The 19,807-nt window shown below is 36.2% G+C and overlaps 1 protein-coding gene across 5 annotated transcripts in view; it reads right to left on the bottom strand.

Annotated features, from left to right (window-relative positions):
- DISP1 (dispatched RND transporter family member 1) overlaps positions 1-19,807 on the bottom strand; it is a 93,359-nt gene that overhangs the window by 8,437 nt on the left and 65,115 nt on the right. For all 5 annotated transcript variants that reach the window (XM_049833437.1, XM_049833436.1, XM_049833438.1 and 2 more), the window contains exons 3-7: positions 8,630-8,659; positions 4,481-4,604; positions 3,067-3,194; positions 2,550-2,647; positions 365-462 (exon numbers count right to left, since the gene is read on the bottom strand). In XM_049833437.1, the coding sequence (XP_049689394.1) occupies positions 365-462; positions 2,550-2,647; positions 3,067-3,194; positions 4,481-4,604; positions 8,630-8,659 (478 nt within the window). The remainder of the gene's footprint in view (positions 1-364; positions 463-2,549; positions 2,648-3,066; positions 3,195-4,480; positions 4,605-8,629; positions 8,660-19,807) is intronic.

Here is a 19,807-nt window from a genome sequence, read left to right as displayed (position 1 = left end):
GGCAAGAAAAATGTATTATTTGCTGGGAAACAAGAACAAAAATCCATGGAATAATATTCTAAGAGGAAACACACAACAAAAGTTAAGATAATCCTTTCTGCAAAAAGACTTCTGAATCAGGCCTCCTCCACCCCATTCTAGATGGTATTAGTAGCAAAACCAAATAAATTCCCCTATTTAACCTGATTTACAAATTGAAAGTTGTTTTTTAACTTCGTCTGCTTGCTGACAAACCATTCGAAAAGGATATGAACAATGTGAAGTCCTCTCATATGCTACTGGATGGCAATGGGCAGAAAACCAAAGTTTCAAATGCATGCTTCATATCTGCAAGTTAAACAAACTAAATGCCATCTTTACTTACCCTCAAGTTGTCTACATTGCACATTGACTTAATTGCATTCAAATTCCATAAATTCTCTCCTTCTGTTGATGTAAATACCACTCGTGAATAGCGATCACCTGGAATTACAGGAGGGGGGTTTTATAGATTGTTTGGGTTTGTCTGGTATCAAAGACTGAGGCAAAATCCCACCATTCAAAGGACACAGATGAAATCTTTGTCAAGTCATGGGAATCCACCTCCTTTTCAAGATGAGCTATTTATCTGTAAGACTCAGTCCACATGAAAGTTTCAGTTTCCTTAAAGTGCTTATAGTAAATATGGCATCTTCAATACTAAGTACCACTTAGAAGCTCTACACACTTCTATTCAAGCAAACTATCTTCTGAAATATGACAAACAAATAAAAATCAAAAGATTTAATCAGCAAACTATGAAATTCTTGGCACAGCATAATGGCAGTGCGCAGATAATAGTAATCAAAGGCTGATTTAGTAAGTCATTTGGGAATATAAATAATAATTATAAAGCTGTTTCTACAAGAATGTTTTTGCTTTAGAAGGAAATGTCTGCAGTGGAAATTTTGTGATGTCCTTGAGGCCATTTTTAAGAATTCTACAGTTTAGACACATAGAGCTTAAATTACAAATTAAATCACATTTATTAGAAGACAGCTTTTAGGAAAGGAAACAGTTACTTAGTGGCAGTGAAATCCTTTTGCATAGCTAACAAAGGAAACATATATACAAACACAAATATACAGTACTGCGTAACACAGTATGGTACTTCGGGTTAAGAAACATTATCATATTAATTACAATATTCCAAAAACCAAAAGGCTGAATTTTTCCCACTGCTGTGAACGTGCAGAATTTTTGCCTTTTGCAAGACTGTAACGAAAAGATTCAGGGGTAGTGCTTTATGATCTCCGAACATGCTTTAGGATCAAGGAAACTGAAATCTGCAGATCCTGGAGCACACAAAGAAAGATACCAGGAATGACTAAAATGGGTCAAGAGGAAATCAACTGTTTTCTTTACATAATGGCCTGGCAAACTTTCCCATAGAAGTGCAATTCCTTCATGACTGCCACAACTGACACTACGCAGAAACAGTAGTGGAAAGAATGGGAGTGAGACTATGCAGAAACAGCAGGCAGGATAAGAGGAGTTAATTCTGCTTCAAGTTGCAGTTTATGCTCTGTAGAGTTTCAAGTACATTTCCTCTTCCCTACACAAGATATGCTTAGTGTAATTTGGTTCTGCTCACAGGAGCAGAAATGATGACCTTGCTCTCATCTTCTCACTTAAATGTAAGACCATACCATAATCGAAACTAAAAATCATAAATCTGTTTTTTACCCGTCTTTACTAGTCATCGCTCTCTCAGATCAAGTAATATAAACAAATAATTTCACAATTATGTTTTTGTGCTCTGTTATCAGTCCTCACATATTGAAGTAGCTGCAAAAGAGCCCAGGTCATTATATGAATAAAGGCAAGATTTACATCTGCTAATGCATGCTCTCTGCCAGAACAGGACTTATCAAAGTTTTGCAGTATGCCTTGTAAAAACTCAATAAAGACTTCTTTGTCTTTTTTTGTCCTCTAGTTTAACTTAGACAGCTTCATAAGCCTTCAGTACTTTAAGGTGAGGGGTTTTTTTATTTTTGTTTCTTCAAGGGGGGTGTTTTGTTTGGGTTATTTTGTGTGTGTGTAGTGTTTTTTTGGGGGGGAGGGGGTGTCCTAAACAAACTCCTAAATTCTGTACAAGATATGACCTGTCTTTTAGGATATATACAGGAAAAGTATTTTGATTTAGATTGATTTTTTAGAGTTATGTTAATGGCACAGATAAAACACAACTTCTTCCTAGTGTGAATTAAGTGCTACCTCTATAGTCATACACAAAACACTTCTTTTACAATGATCAGCATTACCAATAACTAATAAAAATTCTTAAAGGAAACGGAACCACTTAAAGGAAGCACTATAAGTAAAAACAGCTGCTTCCTAGGAAGAAGCAATAGAACACAACATTTCGGCCCAATTTCTTTAAAGATTTCTGCGTGCAGAAAGAAGGTGCTTATCGTGAATATACCAAGCAAAAAATATTTTCCTAATAAGGCATACAATATACAGGAGAGCTCAGAAATCATTCAACTGGCAGAAGTTTTTAGCCTTCCTTACATCATTTCTCTACTTACTTGGAATATCACAGAAAAAGGTATCCTTGTGGAAGTTCCAGTCTGCTTGCCTCTTCTCTCTTTCATAGTGATCATCTGACCATCTGTCATCTTGATGACTAAAACAGAATGAATACCTTACCTTAGCAAAGAGATTGTTAATAGAAGGAGTCACACATTTTAATATCTCTTACATATGAGAAAACATATTTTTACCAATGTGACTTTGGTATACAAAAAGTGAAACATTCACTGAATATTTTGTTTAAATTACGGACTTCAAAGGAAATGGCGTTGAGCCCAGTACTGAAAATATCCATAATTAAAAGAGAAAACTAAAATTATACACTTTTTTAAAAGAGCTTGCAATGGGAAATATCTAGTTCCATGTGAAATGCCTTGAGAATTGTAGATGATCAGATTCAGTATTTATTGAAATCAGTGGCAATATATATATTAACTTCAGAGGGCACTGGAGCAATCACTATGCACATACAAAAAAGCCCAAATAAAACGCATTTTTAATACAAATTCTTACCTTTTAGCTTGCTCATCTGCATATTTGAAAGGATAGTTTGCCAGTGTTGCTTTGTACCCTGTGTTTTTCACCATATTGTTCCATGTGACCAATCTCTGTCCTATGGCCGTCCCTCTTGGTTCAAAACCCTAGATGAAGATCATCATAAAATTCCATTAATACTTTTCATTCTTCAGCTCAAATGGGAAAGTGGAAACATGATCAAAGTGATGGATAGTTTTCATTATGAAGCATAGTTACTCCAGGCATCTACTTTTAAAGGTAAAATGCTTTATGACAGGTCAGACAAAATAATGGCCAACTGTATAGAGTGACAAGGGATTAAGAATTCTTGCACGTACTACCTCTCTCCCTGAGAATTGATGATAATTTAGTCTATCAAACTAGTTTTCAGAACAAGGGCATTCTACAAAGTCCTCTTCTGTGTCTCAATTATCACTCTTTACTGATGAAATATTCTTACAAACACTCAAGTATATCTTCTCTATTTCTCCAAGAATAAGGTGAATCTTTAAATAATTCTGAAAGTGACTTTGAAACAATTTTAATAACGTGGCTGTTTTCAAGAAATATCCATTACATATGGATATGTACAGATATACGCTACAATGATATAAATAACAATAACTTATAGGAACAGTATATTTTTATTTGAGGATAATAATTAAAAACGGTATTTACAATAAAAGTCCTGAAAGGTACTCATGGGTAAGACAGCTCATGAAAAGTAAGAAATTAGCACAGTATTTAACAGAATCTGATAAAAATTACTTTCAGTCTTTCAATATGGATATAATTTCATCCCCAGAAGGCACTTAGAATCCCCTTTCCTTTAACAGATCCTGGTCCTCACTCTTTGAAATCTGATTTAGAACGTATGGTCTGTGTTGTGTTGTACTGTGCTGTACATCTAAAACTGGGATGAAATTACATTGTTCAATCTACAGCAGTTCTGCTGAAGGACATATGACCTTTCAATAGCAAAATGCAGAAGGAATTTAAACTAGTGGATAACGCTCTCTGATGGCAACTGCGTCTTTGTATCACCATTAGCTGCTCCAATGTCAAGACTTAATACTTTTTTTTTTTTTTTTAATTAGAGGCATGAAGGAGCCTTGTAACAACTCATTTCTTTTGTGGATTCATTAGACAGAACTTGCTTCTGCAAGCTTAGTACCAATAGAATCTCCCTGGAAATTGATTGCCAAATGGGTTCATAGTAGCAGGAACCTTTTCAGGCATATTAAGAATCATTTTTTTCCTGTGGGCAGATGTCAGTTTAAGGGGAATGTATCAATTGCTCTACTTGCCTCTTACTGTGTACTTTCAAGTACTGCGTACTTACTGGTATCACTGAAAAAACGGCAAGCCAAAAAACCTTATTTGACAATGCTATTGATTAATATTTACCTACCAGCAATGGATCAGAGAAATCTGGAAGATCTGGAACTAATATTCCAACCAGCGCACACACCACTATTAACACAGTACACATGCCCAGGACCACCACAGGCCAGTCTGCTATCAGCGCAGCATAGCTACATGGAGAGAGGCAGAGAAAAAGATGTTACAGAAATGAAAGTTATACACAAAAGTACTCCATACTTCTATAAAGAACCATGTTTAAACACTGACCTGTTTGCTTTGTTATACTTACAGGAAATTAAGCTAGCTACCATAAATGGGTGGAAACTGTTTGGGAACAGTTTAAAAAAAAAAAGGTGTAGAATTAAGAAGAAAAAAAGCCACCAAACCCAAACACTTTCTATCAAATCTCCATACCGAAACTTTCTATTCTTACATAGAAAAGCTTTTCACATCATACTTATTTTTTCCCACAAGATTCTAACAAAAATGCAGACTTTATCTCAGATTTTCTTTGTGCTGCTACAGAGGTGATTAACTACAGGCTACTGAAATAGATATTTCTGTTGTTCAGTACATATTCAGTATTTAAAACTGCCATAGCAATAATTTACATAAAATGCTTTTACATTAAAAAATGCCCCCCCAGCATATGTGAAGTAAAAGCTGTTGTTTAAGACTATTTCTTAACTTCATAGTTAACTTTTGGCATAGATGCTTTGTTAAAAATTTAATGATAGAAAACATTGCAGTTTCTTCTTTGAAAGCTTAAGCTTTTTTACGAAAAATATCAAAGAGAAGAAAAATCAATTTTAAAGTAGGACCCAAAAGAAAACACTTCCTCTATATTTAAAACAGTCACTTAAAAAAATACTCAAGCCTTATATACCAATGATCCATAAAATGTGTTGTAAATTCAAAGGTCCAAGGGAGTTGTGACATGTTACATAAACTAATCAGCATTAATTGTTTAGTCTTCTAGTATAACACATACCCTCGGATTTTAACTCCTAGTTCATTCTAAATTAAGAGTGTAAGAATTTTTATATGTAAATCTAATTTTCATCATTTTCACAAAATATTTTTATTTTTGTTAAATTGACAGAAAAGTATCAGAAAATAAAATGAAACCCAGAAATCTTTATTTATTAATAATTTTTCTTACAGTAAAGACTTGAATTCATAGAATTTATGTTTCAAGGGCAACATTGTCTAATCTTGGGAGCAAAGAGAGTACAGAAAGTCCCATAAAATTTAAAAGGCATTAGAAAAATAATTATAGGCTATGAATTATTCTATACCGATAGTCTCTGTACACACTAAATATTGATTAAGAAGATCTATACTCTTATTTCCTCCTCAACTTACATGCAACATAACATTAAGGTTTATAGCAGAGCACTCCTTTACTTATTTCTACTGTCTTAAAAGATTAGGGTTCTTTTTCAGTTTCAGAGCAACTCATTATCTAATCACAGTTCAATTATCGGCTCTACAGAAATTTTCTGTCCCATTGCTAAGAAGGGAGGTAATGCCCAGCTCCTCATTCCTGCAACAATTTCCCAGTTTTCTAACTGTAAACTCAACGGCAGTGAGCAAATTTATTGCTGAATTTCCATAGCATGTGGAAAGAGGTATGGTCTAAGGGTCTAAGTACAGCTTGAAGGAGCAAGGAAGGCCAAAGCCCTAGGTGTATCTCAATCTCCCATTAGGTAAACGTGGAATAATTCTTACATTCTTACACAAGAGGTTAATTAGCGAAAGCTTGAAAAGCAATCTGAAGTTTAAGTTTTTATTAAAGTGAATCACAAAGGGGCAGCTTGTCAGATGAGCAGTTGTACAAAGTAGAAGGGAAGTAAATGACCTAATAGAATTTTCCTATTTATAGGACTAAATGTTTTCATAAACACCAAGCTAGATTGACTATTATAGACATTTGCTCTGAAGTCATAAAAATTATACCCAAAAGATTTATTTTCCTATTCATCACTACTGCCAGATTTACTGCTTTGACATGTTGTCTCTACACTTCCATTCTCAGCTGAGCAGCTCTTAAATTGGTTAAATGCTTCAGTCACTAGCTGTAAAAACCCCTATGTCCTAGGTGAAGTGTTTAACATGCTAGTAAGCCCCATACAGAAAAAAAACAGTAAGTGCTTGTTTACACCTGCAAATTTGTCCTGTTTCTTGTATCACATACTGAAATTCAGATAAGCAAAGCTGACCTGGGCTAAAACATCAAAAACGACTAACCACACTATATTTTGATTTTACTTGTCTGAGCATCATTTGGTGCTGCTGAGGGCTCTGGCTCCAACCAAGTTGCCTACAGCCAGCCTCAATCCCAAGCCACTGTACATGGCTAAACAGATGACCGTTACTTTATTTTTCACCCATTAAAAAGCCATGAGTTTAGTTACTTTTTATTTTCTCTGTGAGAAGTAAGCCACTGCCCTGACTTAGATGCTGCATAAATCACCACTTGCCTGAAAAAGTCTGAGTCCAAGAGAAAAATGCTTAAATCAATTCCTCACTCAAGGAACCACATTCAGAAAGGACATCCTTAGCACTAAGCACATCCTTTCTTACCTTTCTAAATCAGGATAACACCTCCTGCTTTTTGGTGCCTAATTAAAACAACGGTTGTGCAATGAGCTGGACATACAGCTACACTGACACATTATCACATTTATTTTTTTTCTCCAAACTATTCAAGCACTGAATAATGAATTCTCAATAACTATGACACTGACTAAAATCTCTTTTTTATGCAATTTCACCCCCTGATTTCAATCTAGTTGTTAGAATGGTAACACTACTTTAAGCTGCCTTATAGTTTTTATTAATTTATTTTCTCCTGATGTTTTTCAAACACCTGAAAAAGGTTTGGGGTTGGGTTTTTTTTTCATGTTTTAAATAATTAAAAATGCTTAGGAGATACAGTGAAGTAATTAAATCATTATTTATCTCACCCATTTAGCACCACTAAAAGATTGGTTTCAAGCAATTTGCCCCAAGGTAATCTAAGACCTCAGATGCTTTCTTCAAAAGAAGGTAAAAAAGATAGTGTTTACTTTTCCTTCCCGTTTTAAGCTACAGCATAACACGTGGATAGTGTTAAACTTCCCAATTCAGCACTTATATGGAGACATACTCAGGTTAAACCACTACCTAGTCTCATATAAAGAGATAGAAACATACCACATATAGTTTCCGTATCATAAAGAGGTCACTATGAGCAACAGACATTTGCGTGACTGAATTCATAATTAACAAACAGATTTATGCAACTCAAACCAGATACTTAGCAAAGAGGCCTGCTCTTTACTGAAAGCAAAACCTAAAGGTGGATTATATTTTTAATGTATTTTCACTTGAGATGGTTTCTTGTTGCTATTACTGATGCACTAACAGTTTTAGATAAGTTGCTCTGTTGTTTTCTATGACCCTGCCATTCTTCAGAGCATATACAGTCCAAACCTAGTGTTCCTGACTGCATGGGGTTTCTGGTTTTATGAAGAAGAAAAGATCATTACGGTGACATTTTCTGAATTTTTCTGTCGGGTTATTTCATCAGTATTGATGATACTACCAAGCCACTTCTCAGAATAACCCTTAATCAAAAAGGTACCGAGTCACAGAGTTTTTATGCTTGTGCAGATAGCGTACATAAAAAAAAAAAAAAAGAGAATGGCACAGATAGTAACAAAAAATGCCATCAAATATTTGAAAACAAGGAACGTGGAAATCTGCATAGATTTTAGAATTCTGTCCCAGTGTTTACGGAGGGACTACTTGTCTCTCCATAAATAGAGCACATGAGTTTGGCCACTTTCTGTGGTCTATCCCCTTCCTGCTCCCCCAGGATTCACAGATGTGTGATTAGGGATGTTAAAGAGCTTGTCCCTGACTCCTCCCTTTGAGTGTTTATTTAGGGACCCATTACAGAAAAAGTCTTCTGAACGTTGTTTGAACTTGCTGATGCTATCTGCCTCCACAATCTCCTATGGCAGTTCCAGAAATTCACCACCCACTGCATAAAGAAATACATTTTTCTTTTAAAATCTGCTTGAATTTGCCTACTATTTTCCTTGAACATTCCTTCCTCTTGCACTATGTGGGGAATAACAGCTTTGCTATCACCTCATCTACTGCCTTTATGATTCTGCAAACCTCACGTGACAGTATTACACCTTACCTTTTTGGTAGCCTGAATGGTCTGGCTGGCCTGGAAGGAGGGAAAAAGAGAGTAATTGAAAATATATGAAATATACAAGCACATGCCAATTTGTTTAATTCTTCCCACACATGGAAAAGCAAATAAATCATAAAAATCAGATAATTTAGAATATGAATTATTTTAAAAGGCATACAATCATATTCAATTGAGTCTTTGCAAACAAGTAATTCAGAGAATAATTACAGCTACAAAGACAGCTGGGTTTTCAAAAGGAATTTTATGCAGCTGATTTTTGGGATTACTATTCCAGAGGCTTTTCCAGTTTTCAACAAGAGACCAAATAAACCAACATGATAAAAATTCAGTACCATTGAACATCACGATAAAGTTTGTATATGATGGGAACAGACAACCAAAACACCATGTTCTGACATTGCAATTCACAAGCTTTCTTAATTGTCCTTCGTAATTCTATTACAAAGGATTACTTTGGCCATAAATTCTGTCTTGCTATAATACAGGAAACAGAACGACAAAACGTACCTATACAAATTAACTTTTCTATGCAAGTTTTTGTTATTTATTAAAAATCTAATATAAACAATATTACTTTGATGAGGAGATAGCAAACCCGAATGCAGATTATTCTTATCTACCACTGTTCAGCAAGCACTTCATTTTGTTCGCTACTGGATCCGTAAATTTCACATGAATTTCACTTTAAAAAAAATTCCCATGAAGAATCCGCAAGTCCTTTCAAGAACTTCCTGTCTGTGAACGTGACATACGATCACTCCGAAGATGTAACCATACTATGGCTTCAGTTAAGTTGCAGACTTCTTTTACCACCAAGGGCACATTTAATATTACTTCTTTAAAAAGGTATAGAAAACAATAAATTAAGAAACAGCTCCTTATATAAAACAGATCACTTAGTATTTCTACATTGAGGTCTCCAAACGAGTAGATTTGTATGCTTTCACACCACCAGATAAACAGTTCAAACTTCAGATTCCTCAAAGATTTTCACAAAAGTTTGAAGCTTAACTTGGTCCTCAGGAATAAGATCTGGTGTCCTTCGAAGCATAAGATTCAACACATTCGGCTGAAATTCTAGTCCAGGGGAACCAAAACATTCTGGCAGAATCATCTCAAGGTAGCTGCAACCATGCCCACACTAGGTGTGGGTACTGCTTAGACTGCATCTATTTCTAACTCTTGAGTGACTGTAAAGGTAAAGGGGAAATAATCCACATAAAGCTGAGCCTCTGACTCACAACACTGTCACACCAAACAAAGAGCATAATCCAATGCAAACCAGCTCTTAATGTACCAACGGGCCACTTCAGATATATATTCTACGCACTGCTAACTAACATGATAGCAAAAGGGTGATGAAAATGTAATTGACAGTGTAGAGTAATATCAACGTGACCATTCCTATTGTCCCTTTCCTCGGCAGAGAGGATGGAAGAACAAATTAAGCTAGGAAAGCTAAACACTGATGCTAAGCCCTCTTTTACTCTTCATCTTCATTCATGGTGCGTCTCAAGCAATATAGCACATAAATATAACTATGATGGAACATTCCATCAAGAAATATAAAGCTATTATATTTATTTCCTCGAGAAATATAAATCCATTTTAATTTAACTGTTGTAAAAAATAAGACTTGTATAAAAGCAAATTTCTAGCAGCTGTAATTCACTGTCTGGAAATGCTCCAACCCAACGAAGCAGTAGAGTTGGTAACTGGGACATGCCCATAGGTAGTACATAGTAGTAAAAATTGCTCCCTGCAGCCATGAGGAAGCTGGGGAAAAGGAGGAGCAAATAACCAATCTGCAGTTGCAGTAACTCAAGGATCAAGGAAATGCAGAGACAAGGATTTTCTGTTAAATACAGCCACAAAAATTAAGATCAAATCCATGAAATGTCACCAACCTTCAGACTGTAGTCCCAGATGCACAAATCTGACTTTCAGAGGTGTCGAGCATACTCAATTTCACAACTGATACCAAAAACCTCTGGTGCCACTACAAGAACAACAGACTTGTCAGCAGCCAAAATGTACAGAAACCCAAATAAACTGAGTTCTGAAATGATTTTGCAACAGTAAGTTGCCTCATGCTGAAAAGAAGCTGTGGCAGGCTCAGGGGACTGCTTGCCATCCTATCTACAGCCTCAACCACAAAACCAACTTTTCTCAGCTAAGCCTAGGCTGGACAGTAAGAAACTATTTACTTAAGTCAGAACTCATGAAACTTCTGTATTAAGAGAAACGCTCGAACAGACAAGCCCTTTCATGGACTAATTCAGCACCAAAACAGAGCGCTGTAATTGTAATTTGTAATTGCAGCATACGCTCTTGTGTTTACAGATTAGGGAGAAATATATACAGACATATTTACTGTTAATATGGTGATTAAAACATGAATTTCTAGCTTTTATTTGTAGAGATCTGCATTTCCATATGTCCTCAGTCACTTGTGAAAGTGAGTCCCATTTTCATCCATGTCATAACGGACCGTACCACAAGCAACAATACCATACAACTATTTGGCACAATCAACAGCCATCCAAGGACAATAACTAGTACAAGCTTTGTAATCATGCTGACTTGTATAAATGTTTATATGACTATTCCAGTTTATGTTGGCAGATAAAATTGCCTTCCGTATCCTCGGACTCTGTCAATTTTAGTACCCACTTTTACACCAAAGTTAATCTACAAGGTTGAAAAAACAAGCAGGTGCTTTAGTTGAGAATTCAGTCCCATAAAGGCAATGTTTTCCTCTGCACGGGCTGCAGCACTGCTGTCCACATCATCATACACCACGCTGTACGACCATTACCATGATCTCCACGACTCTATAAAGGGTTAGCTGGTTCGTCCAGACAGCCATGTCCACACCACTGTGCACTCCCCCCAAATACAAGGGTTTGCTCAGTGAGGTACAGAACCTCATTTGAGGTCCTCAAAAAGCCAGCAAGACAAACATTTATTGTGAAGGACCAATGTGTAATTGATAACCCTCTGGGGTTATCCTCCTCTGGGGACGAGGCAGGCACCTTCTCAGTATATCTTCTTGTATATTCACTCTTTCCACAGCTCTCCCAGCCCCTTCTACATACAAAATCTTAGTAGATGGACACATTTTAAATTTCTCTCTTCAAGATTTACTCTATCTTTCAATTACATCTCTGTAACTATATGGCAAAACAGTTTTTCTCAACAGAACATAAAATCTGTTTTAGATAGAATTTTCAAAAATTAACTTTGCCCAATTTGTTTCAAACAAAAGGGGTAAAAATATCAACACCATTCCTCATCCTCCCCCTTTCCCATCAAAACCAAACTACATTTCCCTCTGTTTCCTCCACCTGCAAAATATATTCAGTGCTGAACAAATGATGATGATTAAGTTCTTCAAAGTTAGGAAGGGTTAAAGGTCACACCTGCTATCAAACTGTTTTGTTTCAAAAAGCATGCATTAAAAAAACCTGTGTGCACCCGGGTGAATTCCAGCAGTGTAACCAATCCCTTGCAGCTGTTGTGATGACTCTATTATATCAGTCAATAGGAAAAGTTATCCCTGAAAACTATGCCCAAAAAATTCTTTAGTTATGCACTAAAATACAGAAATGCATGGCAAAACCAGATCTTTCCCACTTAACTAATGATGCTGTATCTAATTTTTGAAGTATTATACTTTGAGTTAGCCAGTTTAAGTAACATTACTAACCTCCGAAAAAGACTAGACAGAAAAAAAATCCTCATCAGTTTTCATGAGAAAGAAATGGTGAATTCCATTATTTTGCTGGGACAAAAGCCAAGTTGATCTGTGTATTAAATAACCTCTGTACTCAGTTCTCACAAGTCTGATAGCAGAAAGTGACAATCACAGTTGTTTGTGACAGGACTAGCATGACCCAGTTATTACACATATTACAGCCACTGATTAAAATCTAATACATACTATGCACCAAGGGGGGGAGAAGGGAAGGGGGAAGAAAAGGACAAGCCCTATTCTATGACCATTTACTGCAAGTCTCTGTCCCTATGCAACAGATGCTTTGCTTCACCCTGTCCTTCCCTAATGGCAAGTTTAGACTGAGCATCACACAATTAGGAACTACATAAAGAAAAGATAAATAGATTGGTTAAAAACCCCAGACATTTCTCAACAAGAAATGTATTTGGTTAACCAGCATCCTTTTGTGCAACATGGTGAAAAGGAATGATGTTTTTAAAAAGTGCTGCTATATCTGAAAGTTTACTGTAGGAAATAACAAGAGTATCCAGAGGATGGATCAGGGCACCGGTTTGAACTGTTCTATTACAGCTCTAATATTCACCTCTCCAGCCTAAATAAGCACTTAACCTCAGCATTTTACCTATATTTCGAACAGTGAAGTAACAGAAAACATTTGTGCCTTTGTGTACATACCAACTTGAATAGGGGCAGTTCACAGATACAAAAAAATTCTTATTGCTTTACATATTTTTCTATCTGAGAAAGATGACAACTGGTGCTCTAGCTTCCTGAAAGGCAACATGCCATGCCACTTGGCCACATTCTGCCTTCAGGTTCTCAATGAAGCCAAAGTTCCCTTTCAGTTACAACACTGAATGAGTTTTCTCATGAAAGTTAATAGACTGGCATGGGTATAAGCAGAGAGGGGGCTTTGGTCCTAATTTCAAGACTCACAATGGAAAACAAGCTTTTGGAAATTGTTAAGTATTATTAAATCTAGTTCTATAACCTTCATGTCACCTGGACATTACATGGCACAAAGCAATGTTTCACAAACGTGTTCCTCAGCATGGGACTGTTCCAAATGAATTTAACACTTAACAATAAAATTATGGATGGTTTACTGCTTTTGCAGTATATTTGTTTCATTAACCTCATGCATTTCAGGGCAATACAAACCTGAACATGACAGAGAACAATAAAAGTATCTAGATATTCCAAGACATTCTTTTGCAGTCTTTCTTCACAAAGGTGAGAAAGGTATCAATTTAAGTAACCCCCTTTGCCTCACACCACAAGGAATCAATGCTAGCTGCTTCCTGAGTGGATGCAAGAAATCCTGCAGAAGGTAGCCATGAAATAGAAAATTAGCAAAACAGGCTGTGTTTTGAAGCATATTTTGAAGAGTCTTCTACCTGTTGCAGAGCAACCAGCATTTTAAAAAAGTGTTAGCAGCTATCAATAACCTAAAAGGTTGAAAGAGATACTAATATGATTTTGAACAGGAACATTCCTGCCTACGTTGGTAATAACTTAAAAAAAAAAACAACAAACAGTTAAAAAGCATCAACACATTCCAAAATATATGTTTGTACTAACTTATCCAAACAATACCTTCCTAAAACATTTTAAATTCATATTATAATTCTGGATATTGCCCTGGCTAAACATTTGCTTTCCAATTTATTTCGCGCCACTTAAATGCAAATAATTTCTATTTCACACTGTGCAGATGTAGAGACTGAAGCTCGGATGCAGAAGGGCTCTTCTCCTTTTTTCCTTGGAAGAACAACAAACCAGTTAGACTTCGAGTTAAAATTAATGCCTGTGGGGCTACCACCCTGACATGGGGCAGCACAGAGGCACTGCCTGGGATTGTTGCACCCTATTCTAAGGTGTAAGGAAACAACTAATAGCAACACGGATAAATCCGTAACTGTCAGTACAGGTGCTTCTCCTCTGTTTCATTCCTGGTAGACAGCAGCTAAGAGAAGCAGAAAGCTGCACTCCTAGCAGCAATATCCAGCCAATTCTGGTGCTTTGCTGCAGCTGAACCAGCTTCCACCATTGGTTGAGAGGTACCATCTCCCAGCTGGAACCGGCACTAATTAAGGAAGCACCACTCTTCTTCATACCATTACCTGCCATCAAACAGTTTATTATGAACCCCCAGCTGACTGGACTAGAAGCATCTCAAAAAGAGACACATCAGTCTTTGCAATCGCTTTTCCTACTTCATTGCATGAACTGGTCTCAGATGAAAAAGTACTGACTGCTGATAAATGCCATCCCTTAGCAAATCCAGTTAAGGTCCACACTCAGCGACATTTGAATATGACAGTGACAGCCAACCATAATTTCAGGGCTCAAAGCTGGGCACAAGTGTAGCACAGAAATGGTCACTGACAGAAACTTGACAGATTAGGAAAAGCTCAACTTTCCAAACAATCATTCAAAGAAAACTAACTGGTCAGGTGGCTGGTCTCCTTCATTTTGGTGATGAGCTGCACAAAATTTTGAAAATAAATGCATAGCTTACAGCTATTTATCATAAAGTAGTTGTCACAAGGATGTAAAGCAATCACTAACAGTACTGCAGATGACGCAGCAGCAGAAGCAATCATGACAACTGCTCTAACAAAATAGGATCCGGAGTAAATGAACATTGTAGACATTGCAGTAGATCGGCAACATCTTCAGCTTCTGGCAGTATGGACAAACACTGACAGTCTTGCATAATCTTAATTCTACTTTCCTCATGAAAGTATTCGTAAGAGGGATGTATTACTTCTCTTGATACAGATAACATCACATCCATAAAAACACATAGCATATTTGTGAAATACTGTACTCTTTAGGACACAAACTATATCTTCTTTTTAAAGCACCTTGTATACCACAGGTGCCTAAACATACTGCTAGAAAAAGGATATCATTAAAAGGCCAATAGCAGAAAAACTAATTTTGCACTCTTGCTTTTCACTTAAAGATTCACTTGAATCAAAAATGTTAAGTTAGAATAAATAGTTGTACGTACTGAAAAACAAACAAAAATAATCAATATAAAGACTCCCCTGTCCAAAGACTATGAGATGTTTAACCCCAATGCTTTTACTTTGCCAGAGGAAAAGTATTCCCTTTGTTGGTAGATCTGGTTACAAGAATCGATGAAACATAGCTTTTTGTCATTATTACACTCAAGGATAAGCTAAATCCCCACAGGATAGAACGAGATATGCATCATATTTTACATATTCCATTAGAACATACAATACAAACTAGATCCCTGCAGAGGAAGAAAACCCTTGTGTTTTCAGAATGTCATTGACCCATGAGAACAATTTAAATTGCTCTTAAATATACAGCTAGCTTTTGCTGCTATATTGGATATAACACCTATGTGCTTTATCATTTTAACAATCACTACAACCACTCAGACAACAAATGCAACAGATTAAGTTGCCAAAAAGCTTTTTGCAAGCCTCCCAATTTAATTTTTTGCTGTCATGTGTAGATTTTTCCTTGATTCTAATCACAAATACTCTCTAGATGTTTTTTTTTTAAACATGTATGTTTATTTTATTTGTCTGCACTTAGCTTTACTTATTTATATCTATAAAGGAAGCAGCAGAAGGCTGTTGTAAAGATGACAAATAATTCAGTTTTCTGATAAGTTGCTTTTTTAAGGTTTTACTGAAAGCAAGAAAAATGCAAAGAATTTTCTTGTTCTCTCCCACATAAAATGTCAAGGAACAATCCAAAAAGATTTTTTTCTCTAGATTATCAGGGTGAGATGATCTGAAACTAACTGCTATTTTATCCTATTAATAAGTGTGAAATCTCAGTGTTGCAGCTTTACTTTACCTTATACTTACTAATTATTTCTACTAAGACTATTCTTTTGCATAAAATTAAGCAAAATGAAAGTCTTTGTAGTAGAGAGACCAAAAATCAATATGCTATTTGGCAACTGTATTATAGATGTCAACTCACATCTTTATAGTTGAGATATCAAGCTTTATAAAGGTTCTTGTCTGCTCTTGTTGTATTCTTACCTACCTCTTCATTTCCAACTGAGGATCTGCTCTATGGTCACAGCAAGTATGAGGAAATAACATTGCCCTCCTGCAAGGAAAGCAATTGTAAGGAAGGTGTTACTAATAATAAAATAAACTGTCCAAGTGATCCTTGGTCTATCTGATTTAAATTTAGCTTAAAAGCGTATGCTTTACTGACCTACAGCATGTACACTGGATAAAACCAGACTCCTATGTACTTAACTAAGCCAAAGTTTTGCTTGCTTGCTTTCCGCTACAAAATCAATATTAAACTTTATTAAGCTACCTTGAAAAAGTAACAGGTAGTTTTGACATCTCCCAGTCACGAACTTCTGGCTCATGCCAACACACAACAGGAAAACGTTTCCATCAAGTCAACAGAGATGGGAAAAGGTCAATGAAATCATATTGACATCCTATACGTAAGTATTTTCATTTGAAAGTTATTTTGGTAAGTTTAGCATCAGGGCTGGAAGGAATGTCCTATGAAGAGCAGCTGAGGATTTTGGGCTTGTCTAGTGCGGAGAAAAGGATGCTGAGGGGTGACGTCATTGCTCTCTACAGCTGCCTGAGGAGGGGAAGGGGAGAGGGAGGTGCTGAGCTCTTCTCCCTGGTACCCACTGATGGGAATGGTTCAAAGCTGTGCCAGGGGAGGTTCAGACTGGACATTAGGAAGCATTTCTTTACCAAGAGGGTGGTCAAACACTGAAACAGGCTTCCTAAAGAGGTGGTTTATGTCCCAAGGCTGTCAAGTGTTTAAGAGGCTTTTGGGCAATGACCTTAACAACATGCTTTAACTTGGTCAGCCCTGAAGTGGTCAGGCAGTTGGACTAAACGATCATTGTAGGTCCCTTCCAACTGAAATAGTCTACTCTGTTCTACTCCTGTATGATTCATTATACATTAAAATTAAAACTGCTATAAATGTATAAACATACAGATGACTTGAAATTGAAATGCTCCTATAAACATCTCCAAGGTTTGGGGTTTGTAGTTTTTCCCAACCTCTTCTACTTGCTGCTCCATATGGATGATATACATGCAGGTGCCCAGGATTTACTTACAAAGTCTTCAGTTTAAGGTTCCTTAGAAACTCATTTTTGCAATACTGACTTCTAATGCCTTCCCTCTTTCAACTTCAATAACTGACTATATATTACCAACTACTAGGAAACCTGGCTCTTTTCCTTAATAGCATCTACTTAGTTCACTTGTCTTGAATAGGAAGTAAATAATCTTTCTCTGTAAGAAAATCTGACAGTGCATGAAGGAGCCAAGTAATATACACCCTTCAAACATTTTTCTAATATTCTTCTTTCCCTAAACTTTTCTCCAATGAGTGTTGCCACTTCTAAACACAGTTCTCAAACTGTCAATAAGAAAACTGCCATCAAACATATTTAAACTGGATTGTCCCAGCTTTAAATGGCAAAGTTTATACATAATTTAAAGTATATTCTTCTTCAAAAGGTTTAACTGAAGCTATATATATTCCTTTAACTTCTGAAGCACTAAGGGCAGGACCACATATAGCACTGCTTGGCAAGTTAAACAAAAGTTCTGAACTATTCAAGACAATAAAAAAGGCTTAGTAAAATACCACCATGAATCACTATTTGAAAACAAGCCAACAGTTAATTTGGAGCAGACTAATATTATTTCAAGATCCTTTGCAAGTCTAAAACCATTAGTCTTTTTTCTTTTCTTGGTAATTACAGTGAAATTAATAGATATGTTCTGGGATTTAAATGATGACTAGAGTAGTTTTCAGCATTTTTACTGGCAAAAAGCTCCTTCCTTAGAAATATTTTATTTCAAAGCTGTTTTTATTACACTTCCCAGTTGAATGGAGCAATGCAAGGTCATGGTCACATCTTGTATTTCTCTGACAGACAGGAAATTAACATGATCCAAGAAATCACAACATACACACAAGAAAAACTCCATCCCATGGTACCAAAGAGAATGAAAGAGATGTACAAGAGCACCTATTTTTATCAAGGTATTTCTCCACAAAGACTGAAATCCATGTGCTTAAGCATATGTAAGTTTGACTCTGGAGTAGGGAGACTTCAGGCTGTCATATATCATGCTTCAACTGGTACATGCTTCAGTCTTCCTTCCTGTGCAGATGTAGATTTGTGAATGTAAGTCACCAGGGGGTTCATTTTTGCTCTCAGAAAACCTCCTTTGACCAGAGAGCCTTTTTTGAAGATAGACTACAAGCCCTTACAATTTCTCCAAATTATTAGACTGATTATGGGGACAAACACTAGGTTTTTTCTTTCTACATATTTAATTTCTTGCAGTGAATGAAAATACTGTTACTTAAGCAATTTTGTTCTATATTTAGTGAAGTATTTCACTTCAAACATACATTTTGGTGTTGAGCTGCTGTTCCAACGTCTGTGAATCTAGTCACTTCGGATGTCGTAATTTTTCGATGATATGAAACAAGCATATATTCCACACAATTAAAAGAGTTAAAAGGATTTTATAAGCAATTACATAAAGAAGGCTCTGTAGCTTATGCTGACAGAGATGAAATACTGTACATATGTAATGCGACATCACCTTTTGTACCTCCCGAGATTAAATTAGTTTTGTTTGCTCAGTAAGAAACATGCAAAAAAGGGAATATTTACTGAACATTTAAAGGTTTTCAGTATTGTAGCTAAGACCCCCCCAAAAGCACTGCAAGATTAAACAGACTATAAAATAGATTTAATACAATCAGAACTGTTCAGCATAAAGTTACACAGCAAACATTCACCCATTTGATTGAACAAACTAAAACATCCTACAAACTGGAAATGTAACAGAACAATTTTGTGGACAGTATCCCATTAACATCACAGATAATACTGGAAAAGTGGGAGAAGTGATGCATGCAAGCTTTTCTAGTCCTGTACACTCAACTATTTATGATTTTATTAAAAAACTCCTAATTTTCAAAGAGGGGCCAGGCTTTCTGAAATACAATTGGGATTTCTACCTGTAACTTCCCTTACCTTTACTGATCTGTTAGTGGTACCATCTCATTTCTATTTTGCATTGATAGTCAAGGCTTTAAGAGATTTTTTTTTTTTATTCAGCAGATATCCTTGGTAGAACTCTCATAGCAATCTTAGTGTTGCAAAATTAATGCTAAATTGCTCAGGCACCCTCTGTATCTCCCTCTTGCATTATGTTCGGGTTTTTTTTTTTTTTGTTTTTACTGTTCTAGCACCACTGACTACTTAAAAGCATGCACATCAATTATCACTTACTAGGAGATGAAGACAACATTGAAATATCACCAGGGAGGAAGGACAAGTGATTCTGGAAGGAGCTAAAGACAGAGACAACTACCGCAACTTACAAAGAGCTTTCCAAAGTCGG

Source organism: Accipiter gentilis, chromosome 30 (genome assembly GCF_929443795.1).
Source record: "Accipiter gentilis chromosome 30, bAccGen1.1, whole genome shotgun sequence".
Taxonomy (NCBI): Eukaryota; Metazoa; Chordata; class Aves; order Accipitriformes; family Accipitridae; genus Astur; species Astur gentilis.
This window is presented reverse-complemented; position numbering and strand designations above follow the sequence as displayed.